Source organism: Dendropsophus ebraccatus, chromosome 2, assembly GCF_027789765.1.
Source record: "Dendropsophus ebraccatus isolate aDenEbr1 chromosome 2, aDenEbr1.pat, whole genome shotgun sequence".
Lineage (NCBI taxonomy): Eukaryota > Metazoa > Chordata > Amphibia > Anura > Hylidae > Dendropsophus > Dendropsophus ebraccatus.
The window spans coordinates 98,287,082-98,300,297 of NC_091455.1; the positions used below are offsets into that span (position 1 = coordinate 98,287,082).

The 13,216-nt window shown below is 41.4% G+C and overlaps 1 protein-coding gene across 5 annotated transcripts in view; it reads right to left on the reverse strand.

Annotated features, from left to right (window-relative positions):
- Positions 1–6,314: 6,314 nt before the first annotated feature.
- RREB1 (ras responsive element binding protein 1) overlaps positions 6,315–13,216 on the reverse strand; it is a 68,910-nt gene continuing 62,008 nt past the window's right edge. For 4 of the 5 annotated variants that reach the window (XM_069958053.1, XM_069958050.1, XM_069958052.1 and 1 more), the window contains 3 exons: positions 12,266–12,430; positions 10,444–11,151; positions 6,315–9,567 (listed from right to left, as the gene is read on the reverse strand). In XM_069958053.1, the coding sequence (XP_069814154.1) occupies positions 9,122–9,567; positions 10,444–11,151; positions 12,266–12,430 (1,319 nt within the window). In that variant the 3' untranslated portion in view covers positions 6,315–9,121. The remainder of the gene's footprint in view (positions 9,568–10,443; positions 11,152–12,265; positions 12,431–13,216) is intronic. The other variant, XM_069958054.1, reaches the window with a different exon arrangement.

Consider the following 13,216-nt stretch of genomic DNA (forward strand, 5'->3'; position numbering starts at 1 on the left):
TAATTCTTCTATCCCATATTTATCTGTCTAATATCTATTGGGCAGCATAAGCACTACACCATAGCTGATGGTCAGTGACCAAATAGGCAACACCCAAAAGAGATACCCGCAGTACCAATAGAGTAAATGTATAGTACAAATGCTGTACAATAGACCTTCCCTGTACACCCCCATATAGTAGTTAGGCCCCTCTGTACCTTCATATTGAAATTCAGCTTCTCTGTGCATCCATATAGTAGTTAGGCCTTCTGTGCCCCAATATAGTAACTATTTCCCTCTGTTTCTATGTAGTAGTAGTTAGGGCCCTCTGTGCCCTCATATAGAAGTTGTACTGCCTCTGTGCATCTATCTAGTATTTAGACCTCTCTGTGCAGGCAATCCTCCTCCCCCCCCCCCACACACACACAAAAAGGTAGTATCCTCCATGTAGGCAGTAATCTCCCTGGTAATCCTCCTAGTGCAGGCAACCCCCCACCACTACCACTGTAAGTAGACTGTACCTCCAGATAAGGAACCCCCTTTTCAGTTAGCCAGCACATCCCATATCCCAACCCCCATAGATAACATCCTTCCCAGGAGTTAGCCCCACCCACATAGGTCTCCTCCTCTATAACTAAGGGAAAAAAGCCATACTTACCTGTACTGTAGTCTTCTGATTTCAGCTCTCTCCCTGCTCTCTGAGTGCATGTTCCACAGCTCCATGGGAGGGAACGGCCTCTAGTGGCCACAACAGTGATTGGCAGGGTGGAGAGCAGATGCTCTCTTCGCCTTGTCATTCACCCTGCTGCATTCAACTGTGTGTTCTCCTCACATACAAGGGCATACAGCTAAATAGTCAGACACAACATTCGGTAGCCGTTAGGGCCCAGGGCCCAGGAGCCCTGGTTGCTGGCAAGGGGCCACCTACAGCCAATAGACATTTGTTAAGTCTGTCTGCAATAGCTTTTGCAGAGAGTATTAACTGGCAAAATCTTCAGTGGGCCCCCTGCCTGTGTGGGCCCGGGAGCGGCCGCCCCCTCTGCCCCCACCAAATTACGCTACTGCTCTGAACTGTTAGGGGGATGAGAGACACATCCAGACCTGTGGGATATCTGGGATATCTAGATTGTGCACTTATCTTATGTCCACTGGTTATGGAAGTGTGCCACAACCTGTGGGATATCTGGGCCTTGTGGTGCACCACAGCCCTTTCACACTGTCAGTCACTGGCAATGGACTGAGGGCTCCACAGGAGGACAGTCCGCCCTCTAAAATCTCTCTCTCTGGGGTTCTCTGCAGAGGTTTTAGAGGGGCTGCCACATCAAATGTAGAGAGTCCACAGCTCCAGTATGGTTAAAACATGAACTTCATTGGAACACCTTTATTTTATCAAGCAGATACAATACACGCCTTTAGGATGACTGCACCTTCTGAGCCGGTCTCTGCAGTGACAAGGCCGCTAAGCCAATCACTAGCCACGTCACTGAGCCAATCAATGGCTGCGGGGAGCAGGCTGAAGCTATTACCAGAGAGCGTTGACTGGTATGTTTAAATTCTATTATTTTACACACTTACAATCTCCATGTAGCCCTTGCCACACGATAATCAAGCAGTGTAAAAGGCGCTAAGCAAACATTGATCTAGCAGATTGGCGCCCACTTATATAGCAAATCATTCCATGTAATGCGGCCTTAACACTCATGCTATACTTTGCTGGAAAGGTTCAAGCTTGTGTGTAAAGATCTTCTACCAGACAGCAAACAGGGGCAGCCCCTGCTGGACAAACTGTGGAACTGCAGACTCTACTAATGGTAGGAACACAGCTTAGTATTGGGACATGTAGAGGAGCTCCTGAGATACTCACCCAAATCCAAGAAGTATGCTACTGCAGTCGATGGGGTGGTAAAGGGGGGACCATGAGAGTGGGAGGTCTGGATAATTGCAAGCCTATCCCCTAGTTGTGTTAAAAGAAGAGATAGGTGAGTGCATTAGGGTCCATTTGCACTGAAAGATTATCTGAGAGATTATCTGCCAAAGATTTGAAGCCAAAGCCGTGATGTTCACACTGTTTGCTCTATAGTAAAACTGACATGTTATCTATGTTCCCCAAGTCAGTATCACAATAGCGTAGCATGAGAAAGGCTATAATCCCAAATTACATATATTACGTATAATCTATAGGAACCAATGAGATCACAGATTTCTAATTGTAACCTTCATTGGAGAAATAAAAGAAGGAATTTGGTTGCTGTGGACAATTGCTCTACTTTTTGTCTGAACTAGTTTTTTTTCTATGAGCACAAGTACGCTGTGAAAATGCATATTTGAGGAGATAAAGTAATAGTGCTGCTCAAAATTTGGGTCCTTTTACACAGCCCAACATGTTGGCGTGTATGGATGTAAACTAGCACTGATCAGAGAGACGCTCGCTTGCTGCGCCTTTACAAGGGAGGATAAATCGTGTGGCCGGGCAACGCAAACAGTTGTTGAATCTTTCATGCAGCCAATATTTATTGTTATCGGCTGCACGTCACCTGTTACACCTTTCATGCAGCCAATATTCATTGTTATCGGCTGCACGTCACCTGTTACACCTTTCATGCAGCCAATATTCATTGTTATCGGCTGCACGTCACCTGTTACACCTTTCATGCAGCCAATATTCATTGTTATCGGCTGCACATGACCTGTTACACAGAGAGATGTGCAGCTGATGACAAATTTTACCACCAGGCTGGCGGGCTAATTGTCGGTTGACTGAGCGCTTCTAGTAACACAGGTTGATGATATTTGGCCCATGTAAAAGGGCCGCCTTTCCTCTTCAGCAGCGAAAAGAACATTTTCTCTAAGGGTCCAGAAAAATTATCTGACAGATTATCTGCCAAAGATTTGAAGCTAAAGCCAGGAATGGATTTGAAAAGAGGAGAAATCTCAGGCATTCCTTTATGACCTGATCTTTATAGTCTGTTTCTGGCTTTGGCTTCAAATCTTTGACAGATAATCTGTCAGATAATCTTTCTGTGTAAATAGACCCTAAATAACACCTCTAGAGCTGCACACAATTAAGGGCTTATCAGGATAGATTTTTAGGGTGTATTCACACCTTCAGGTTTTTAATTGCAATTACAAAATATAAGACAAGAAAGAAAGGTTGACTCCATCTTGTCAGCTTTGCTTCTTGCCTTAAAGAGAACATTCAAATAAGTAATCCCCCTTCTTAATATCCATATGCCCTTACAAGACAAATAAACACAAGTTCTGTAGGGAAACCCCTCTAAATTATAGTAGAGGCAACAATAATTGTCAAATAGAATATTTAAATAATATTTAAATTGATCTTAATGAAGCCTTACCATAATTAAAGGGGAACTCTGGTTAAGAAAAACTTGTTTTCTATTAAAAGTACATTAAAAGTTATATAGATGTGTCTATACAATGTATTACTGTATCTGTACAGTTCTGCCACACTGGTAGCTGATAGAAATCTCCCCCAACTGGCTCAGTTGCCCCTAGCAACCAATCAGATTCCACCTTTCATTCCTCGCAGACTCTTTGGAAAATGAAAGGTGGAATCTGATTGGTTGCTAGGGGCAACGGAGACAATTCCAATTCTACTTTACACCAGTTTGATAAATCTCCCCCATTGCCTCCTGCTCCTTCTGCTCTCCCACCCTCAGAGACAAATGTTCCATGCCTCTGTCTCACATTGTGTGTTTGCTGAGATCAGGCTGATGATGCAGACAGAGGGCAGGGCAATGAACTCACAGGTAGCTTGGCTGGATAACCCCAATCCCCTGACTGATTCACCATCTCTGACCGGCCAGAAGCAGCTGCTGCACTAATTTTACTGATTGTAACGGGTGGGGGCTGTGATGATCACATGAGGGAAAAAAATTGCATTCTGGGAAATGCCAAACCAGGAAGAACAGAAACACAAAACAGAGAAACCCCCCCCCCCCCCCCCCCCACACACACACACAAAATGGATTTTTAGTAGTTTCAAAACTGGGATAGATAGGTAAGTAATGCGTTATGCTTCTGCAGAAGTTTCATTTTTTTTAACCTCTACCTGGAGTTCCCCTTTAAGAATTAGCCACAGCATAGGTGATAAATGGCTGCCATTGATTAAAGCAGCGGTTTATTAGATAACTTTAACAGGCCCATGGAAAGTTACATGTAGGAAGCAGGGAAAATGAGGAGGCTTAAGAATCTAAACTATTTTGTCAAGGGCTTAATAATGGTTAGACAACCTGGTCACATCCTTTCCAGAATTATAGATCTTGTGGAGTGTTTTTGGTATGTATCGTTTAAAGGAAAAGTCCTATACCAGGCAGGAAGCAGGATGCAGGTAGATAATAAACAAAGTATACTTACCAGCTCATGTGTCCCTTGGCGCTTCCTGACCGATATCTGACAGCCGCCGATGTCATGGACCGACTGATGGATTGTCCATTCAGCCAATCATTGAGGCGTGCAGGACACTACAGTTATCACACTACAGTACAGTGAATGGCTGAGCAGACAATCCGTTGAGCCATGACATTGCAGCTGGAGGAATCAAGGCCATGACATACATGGAACCCAGCCAAAAATGACAAATGGTGGCTTTCTGTGAGACCTGAGAGTGGCATTACGGGGGCATGGGGACTGGCAAGTATACATTGTTTATTATGTTACCACACCCCCTGCCTGTCATTTGTTAGTTTCACGGGACTTTAATATTGAAAGAGGTTGTTGAGGCAAACCTAACTTGTCCCCAATCCACAGGATGGGGACGAGTAAAGAGATTGCTGGGGGTCAGACCTCTGCACCTCCACTGATCTCCGTATTGGCCCTGACACCTTTGTTACGAATATGTTATGTACAGCATTCGGCTCTTTAGGAATGAATAGAGCTGCGGGTCACATGTTGTACTCGCGGCTGTATTCATAACAAAGGAGCTGGGGAGCAATACAGAGATCGTCTGAGGGTACGGAGGTGTGGATAGGGGACAAGTGAGTTTTGCCTGATAACCTCTTTAACGGTTAACCGGTTGGCCCAAGGCTCACTGATGCAGATAGAAGTGAAGGCTGGTGCAGATTCACAAAACTGTGGCACAAATTGCAGGAAGTGACTTTTTAAACCATTAAATAATGTAAAATTGGGAAAGGTTTCTTTAAAAATGAACCAGTCCTAGGCTATATTCACACAGCGTTTCTGCCTTTTCTTTGAGTAGTCAGCTGTCAAAAAGAGAAAGCTGATGTAGAGCATTACATACCCATATGGTGGTTTTACACGGAATGATGTATCGTTCGAATTTGCACGATAACGATCGAATCCAAACGATAATCGTACTTGTAAATGCAGCGAAAGATCAAGCGACGAGCGAGAAATCGCAGATCGTTCAGTGTAAACAGTCTTTCAACGATTTCCCCTATGTGTGAGATAGGCTTAAGCGATCGCAAAACGAATATTCCGTACGATGTATCGCTCCGTCTAAACGCCGATCGTTATAAAAAAAAAATTGTTAATTCAAAATCGTTAATCGTGCGATTGGGCGAATTATCGCTCCGTGTAAAACCACCAATAGACTTTAATTGGCTTAATGAATCTAGTTGTGACTAAATGGACCAAACTGATGGTGTGTTCACACATTTTTATCTGACAGATTTTTGAAGCCAAAGCCAGGAATGGATTTGAGAAGAGGAGAAATCTCAGTCTTTCCTTTATGACCTGTTCTGTTTATAGTCTGTTTCTGGCTTTGGCTTCAAAAATCTGTCTGTATAAAACACACCCTATGTCACAGTTAGAATCCAGTGAGGCAATCAAAGTCAAGGGGCTCATGGCCTTTCTTTCGTCCTCCCATTAGTTGCTGCTGATGTAAAGTCCAACGGGAGGGCAGAAATGTGATGTAGGTGCACCCTTACATTTTGATGTATGTACTGTATCTACTGGTTGCACAGCTGTCCATAAAGATCAATGTATTCTTTGCCATTAGAGGTTCATTTTAAAAGCACAATTGACTGTATGGAGGATCTAGTAATTTTCTATTAGACTTGATTCCATAGTGAGTGATCTACTGTAGAAGTCCTTGTTGGCAATACATTGACAGACTCCATAGTGACTTTATGAAATCTTTGTCTAATGTGTAGATTCCCCGATACTCTGGGAAACCTCTAGGCAGTTGACTCTGCAATAACATTACATCAGAGAACTTTAGGCAATGTAGCTGTACATTAGATTGTTACTGCCCTGTTACCAATTGTAGCCATTTATGCGTCTAGCCGGGACTTCCTTTGATGCGTCTGTGTGCCGGTGCTGTGGTAATCTACTCACAAAGTGCAGCCTACCATAACTTTAATTTTAAATATAACATTTTATTGCTTAGATTGTTTCATACAGAACAGCATTTCACTCTGAATTTGGAAGTACTGTACAGCTGAATAAAAAGAGGAAAACAAGTACCAAAACAAAAAAGATTCTCTGTTCATGTGGCATAGACCAGTCTTTTACATTGCATAGCAGCAGTTGAAGTTCCCTTTAAAAAAAAAAATTATGAAATTTTATGTTTTCACTATAGCGTCCCCTTTACAATGGGATCTAGTTGTTAATGTTGTTCGTACAGTCAGAGGATAGGAGGAAAATCATTGGGATACTGGAATTGTGACTGTTATGTAGCCCCAGCTCTATCTATCTGATGGGGCTTTTATTGCATTCACAGTCAAGTGCTTATTGTAGTGATTTCATGAGCAGTTAATCTGAAACATAGAAATGACAAAAAATAAAAATAATTCATAGAAATCAATCTGCAAAGCCCTGAGAGGAAATAAAGAGAAAGGAAAAAAAAAAAGGACAAAATTAGCTGAACATGCAAACTAAATATCTACGATTCACCCAGAGATCAATCATGGCATATACTTCACAGTTTAATATCCAAAAGACACAATAGTTTGGGAACAACTCATTAAACTCATTTATGATATATTTGTATTTAGAACAAAAATATGATAAAGAACTTATCTATCAGGGTATACATACATTAAATAAAGCTTTCATTCCATTTTCATTATTGCTAACAAACGGCCCACTGTTCTCATGGGCTGATCAGGTTTGATACATCACTTTACAGTAAAACATGTAACATCATAAAGGTCTGCAGACAGACAACTTAAAATATACCGACTAAAATACAGGTTTGTACTTGAATGGATTCTGATTAATAAGAACACTTTGTAAAAAATAAAGAAGGAATCATTGGTTGTGATTTACCATTCTCCAGAACTAGTCGTGTGTCTATATATCTGCTCATCCCATATAGAAATATATTAGTTTCCATATAACAATTTTTTTTAAATTTTTTTTTTTATTTTTTAGAAAGGCGTTGCTTTAGCTGCTGCTCTGTTCTATTGGTCATTCAGTTGATTGTCAGGCATTGCACAGATACTGTGACAGTGAAGCACTGAATGATCCCTCTCAGATCTGACCTCCGCTTAGACTCTGGAGTTTAAGGTTCGGAACAACTTAGGAGTTACAATAAGAAGCTTCTTCCTACAGCTTCCTCACATAATCAATAGCTGCAGTGTCTGGATAAGGAATTATAGACTAATCTAAATGCATAAAAATAAGTAATTTAGAGGGATATTGTGAAATGTTTAAAGATCAAGGTTGAATGCTGCTCTGTGGAAATGCAACTACGCAATGTGCTAGTAGCCAGAACAGAACCCCGAGTAATCCCAGTCTCCATGATACAGAATACCTGCACCATAGACAAAACAGAATGTAAATGATACTTGTGTACGATCGGTGTACAGGGAGGCATATGGCCTCTCATAACACAAATGTTGTGAACAGGTTTTTACATTTAAAGTCCTAGAGGTCACAAAAACCGAGGGGGCAAATTGCACAGTTACAGTAGAGTACTTAACAAATATATATAACAAACAGCCCATTCATAATTGTATCTGTGTGTAGACATATATGCAAAATATACATATACACACACATATCCAACATGCACACTATATATATTTACATTCACACACCATTCTTAAACAGGTTCATCTTCAAGCGCCATTGTACAAATTCTAATCTAGCTCCTCCTTCTCGCTTCTTTTTTTTTTTCACCAGTAGTACAATCCTGCCCAAAAAAACAAAGGTCAAAACTTAAAAAGGTAAGGCATCTTATACTGGAAGACAGCACTCTGCTTCATTTCACAGTCCATCTCTGTCCTCCACCAACCTCGCTGGCAGGACACATGAAAGTCTGCATTACCTTATTGCGCACAAGCCTCTGTTTTCACTGAGAACAGGGTTGGAATGGTGCAATGCAAGAGAACTGCCAAAGGCTAGCATTCAAAGAAAGCAAAAGTTCATATTTATACATATTTATTATTACCAGGACTAAAAAAAAGTTACTTGGTAAATTTTTTGAAAGGCAAATATTGCCCAAACGGTTCTGCAAAATGCAGAAACTAGTAAGCTGTTGAATTCAAGCAAACAGAATGGAGACATAGGTGGGCAGAGAGTTCCATTGGTGGTAATGTTTCTGTTGAATCCTCTGTGTGTGTTTATCCGAGGTAGAACAACTACTCAACAATAACACCATACAGATATGTTATGTGCAGGATCAGGTTGTAAAGTTCAGAACTGCTACTCTTTTCCTGGCTTATGGCAATTGCCATATGTTTTTGTGAACAAATTCATCCAGCACTTGTAAAATGACAGGTCCACAGCAAATTCAAAGCTCAGAAACATTGCAAACTAGCAGAGATCAGGAGGTCTGGTGTGTCCATTGACTTCCTTCCAGTTATTGGCTGCAGTAACATATTGCTTTCTCCACAACCTGAAAAGTCCACCTCTGGAAAGACAGTGATTGATGTAGACACAAAAATATTTAATGCTTCAATGGGAAATGTCCTCTTTGACTATCCATCAAAAGAATATCCTCTTTTACGTACAAAACTGAATATTGAAAAAGTGTAATACCAAAACACATAATAAAGTAGTAAGGCACTCAACATCCATATAAAGTTTTTGTCATTTAACAAAGGTTATGGCACATGGTATGGCCTGCCATAATCTGCTGTAGAAATTCATCTGAAAAGATCAAGTGTAAGCATGATTCTGTCTTAGCAAAGCAGGAAGGGCACCTCCTATTATTGGCTCATTTCGGCCCACCAACAGGCAGGGATCCCTCTGAGGTTAGAAGATTCATAGTAGCTTTTTCAGGATCTTTGTTACCACCCTCTACAGTTTTGGGGTCACCGGTCTTACGGCTGCCTGGATCTTTACTGCCTTCCTTAGATGTAGCTCCATTGTTTTGAGATGATTCCTCAGCATCCTTAATGGGGGACTGGCTTTTCTTGCTCCTAGTTGCAGCATGGCTGTTAGAGGTTGGTGCATCACATTCATTTTCAGATATGTGCTGTGTGCTGCTCTGCATGGACTCCGCATCACTTTCTTCATCTCCCCTTAGCAGCCGTTCTTCCTTGTCGCTCTCCTTCTCTTGGGTTTTATCTCTTATTTTCTGGTGTATTCGCTGGTGACGGACAAGACTGTGCTTCAGAGTAAAAGTGCGTTCACAAGTCTGACATTTGTAGGGTCTCTCACCTAGAAAAAAAATAAATAAAAATCATGAGCATTTACCTCAACTCTACCAAGATGGGCCAAATTTGGTGCCATTTATGACAAAGTATTTTGCAATTTCATTCAGAACACATTGGCCTGGATTTATCAAGCTTCCTGAATCCACAATTTCTGGTATCTCCCACAGCGACCAATCACAGCTCTGCTTTTATTTTACCAGTTATAAAACTAGGCAGCTTGATAAAACTGGGCCATTTGGAGTTTCAGACACTATGTGCATGGCTTTGTGATGAAGGTTTAATATTTGACACACTGCTTTATAACGCACCAAAATATACTGTGATATTGGCTTACATTTTATGCCAAATTAAAGACTCACAATAGTCACTCTGAGGGTGGGTTCACACTACGGATAAGTTCCAGTGGATTCCATTGCTCGTACCCGCTCACGGCGGCGCGCATATCCGCCCGTCCCATAGACTCAATTCTATGTCATTTCTTTCTGTGGACGGCGGAATTCACCTACCCATAGAATGGTGTCTATGGGACGAGCAGAGATGCGTGCCGCCGTGTGCGGGTACGAGTGACAGAATCTGCCAGAACTTATCCGCACGGATTCAGTACTGTGAACCCACACAAAAGTTGCACTAACATGTAACAATGTAAGCCAATCTAACACATCCTTAAACATCTAGTTTCAGTTTATGCTATCTAGCTGTTGAACAGTGAATATAAATCTGGCCTAGTATACACAGAAAGCATTTACTTTATTAATGTAGATGGTTCCCAGTAGGGCAGACAGGAGGCAACTGTTTGGACAGAGAACTTAGATATAAAGCCTGGGCACAGCACTGAATCTTTGCCCAGGTTAAGTCATGGCTATTACTCTGGATGACTTACCTGTGTGAGATCTCATGTGTCTTGTGAGATCCTGAAGGGACCAGAAACGTTTACTGCAGACTGTGCAGATCTTCTTTCTCTTGTCTGCCTTTGTCCCCTTTGTCTCAGGCTTGTTGTCCTTGTCATCATCACTTTTATCCAATAGCTTTTCCATCTTCTCTTCAGAAATTTCTTCGCTCTCTGTCTGTTTCTGTCCTGATGGTTCGGCTACCACAGTAGATTTTGAAACTTTTAAGTCAACAGGGAGCTCCTCATCTTGGCTTTCTTGCTCATCAGCAGTTACAGGGGTGGAATTGCAGGCAGGGGTTGGTAAGTCTTTGCATTCAGGCTCAACATTTTTCTCTTGTCCCTTGCTTGCACACGAGTGTGCCCTCTTATGTCTGCCCAGAGTGGCGGGAAACTTAAAGTTTTTCCCACAGACATCACAAGAGTTGTTGGTAGCCTGCTCACTTGCTGATAGCTTGAACTCAATGAGCTTGCTGGCAAAATTAAGGTCCAAGCTTTTGTTGCTCACAGCATCATCTTCCAACTGCTCTTCTCCATCCTGCTTAGACTTCTCATGGTAAAGGGTCAGATTCTCAGCTTCCTTTTCGTTGAATGCCTGCTTGCTGACGGTCAGTGGAGCTGGCTCCACTTTTTCCCTTTCCCCAGAAGTCAGGTCTAAAACATCAACTTCTGCAGCCGACAAGTCTGCATCAGACTGACTGTCTATGAAGAAACAACAACAGTAGTTTAGTATATTGGTCTTCAAGCATCTCTCAATAAAGCTAAATAAATACCTTTTGCAACAAATTGCCCAACTGCCCACAAAGGATCCTTGTTATTTAAACCTAATAAACTAATACAGTATCCACAACTCATTAAAAAAACAGCAGAACATGCTTTTTACAGACATTGAACTAGGGGTGGACAGATTGAAGATGTCACTGCTAACATAAAAAGAGTTCTGAATGCATTTCTGAATGTGAATAAATGTAAGACTTGCATAAAAAGCATGTTCTGCTAAATTGTATATGCATAGACACTAAAAAAAAAAAAAAGTCTATATACATTTTTTTATACATCTATACAATAGAAATGCAGCTAGCTCTGTTCAAACATCCAACAAGCATTAGTTGAACATGATGTGAAAAGCGCTTCTGAACATATTCTCTCTCTCTAGCTGTATAGATAGATAGATGACACATATATACATACAAACATACCACTGTATACCTAATTAGACATGCAAGTTTGCTGCTGACTCCCATTTTTTTTTCATTCATATGCATTCCCCATGTATATTCCCCTATTTAAGAAGCCTTTACATTGTTTAATCATCATGCAAACAGGGCTGCACAAACAAGCATTTATCGTTCACTTTCTTCAATGTTGGGTGCACATGCCTGTTTACAAATGATTTTTTTGGCCTACATAAATAGTACAGTCAGCCAACGAACAAGCGTTTCCTCATCTAACAGCTGATTGCTGGCCTTTTTACATGGGTAAATTATCAGGAAAGAACATTTCCATGAACATTTAGTCAACCCATGTAAAAGAGCCTTTAGTCGACTATGCCTTTCAATACAGGTGGGAAAAAAATTCCCTAGTTTTGGCACACCAGTGCTACACTTTTTAAATATAAGGCCAAGAAATTTTAAAGACAAGAACATGCATATGTTGGAAAATTTCCCACTGTGTGTGTACTGTACGCTCGAAAAAACAAGCCTAAATCAGGCCCGCCACTTTTTACATTCTAGTTACTACTAACGTACACCTGCAACATATCTGACACTGACCCATAGCTACTTATTTAGAATAAAGAATAAGCTAAATGTGCTACCTGTGCTATCATGAGATCCAACATCACTTTCTTTAGACTGGGCCATAAGACCGTTTCTTCTTAAGGAGAGGTTGGCAACTCCATGTTTGCGTAAAAGATGGCGCTCACAGTTTGATTTAGTAGAAAAGAAGGCATCGCACTGTGCACACGGGTAGGGCTTCTGACCTGAAGCAGGAAAAAAAAAATATTTATCCCACTTGCTACACTGTACACAAAAATGCCAAATTGTAGGTCATTATATAGAAAGAATGTATATATTGAAAATAGTGCAGTATGTACTAATAACTGGCAGCAGCACGGGGCACTGGAGTCAGGAGTGATGTGGGTTGAAGCAACAGAGGAGGGTGAGGGGAGAGCACAGATATCCTGTAGAACAAGAGCAGCTCTCTAGGCTGGACACAAAAGCTGCATTATGAGCACCCACTCTGCTTTAATCTGCCTCAAGTTGTTCGCTTTACTGCTAATTAACAGCTAAATCTGCATTAGGAGATTGCATGGACCAATCCTTCCTCCCCGGCCATCATGTGACCACCCCAGGCCTAATTACATGAATAGCCACCAGGGAGGACTGGGTATCAGATGACAATGTGCAATAGTCAGCAGATTTCTGACTCCTAATGACACATATGCAAAACAAATATTCAAGGCTATTATGTGGCACAGTTCTACTTGTGGACAGAAGGTTCTGAGCTACATGGCACCTCGGATTATGAGCAATGAAAATATCATTTATTAGGCAAAGTGGAGTTCTGTGTTTATAATGTACAGCAAATTCCTTCCTAGAAAGCAGCAAAAAAAGAGCAGTCACTTGCAGGACGCACAGTAAACCAAATGAGGGGCAACACATTCTCTGTAGTACATAGGGCTGTTCAAACATTATGGAACACTTTGGACACCCCCCATATTAAGCTTTGTTAAGGTAGGACTTTCTAAAAACGTAAGAAACAGGTC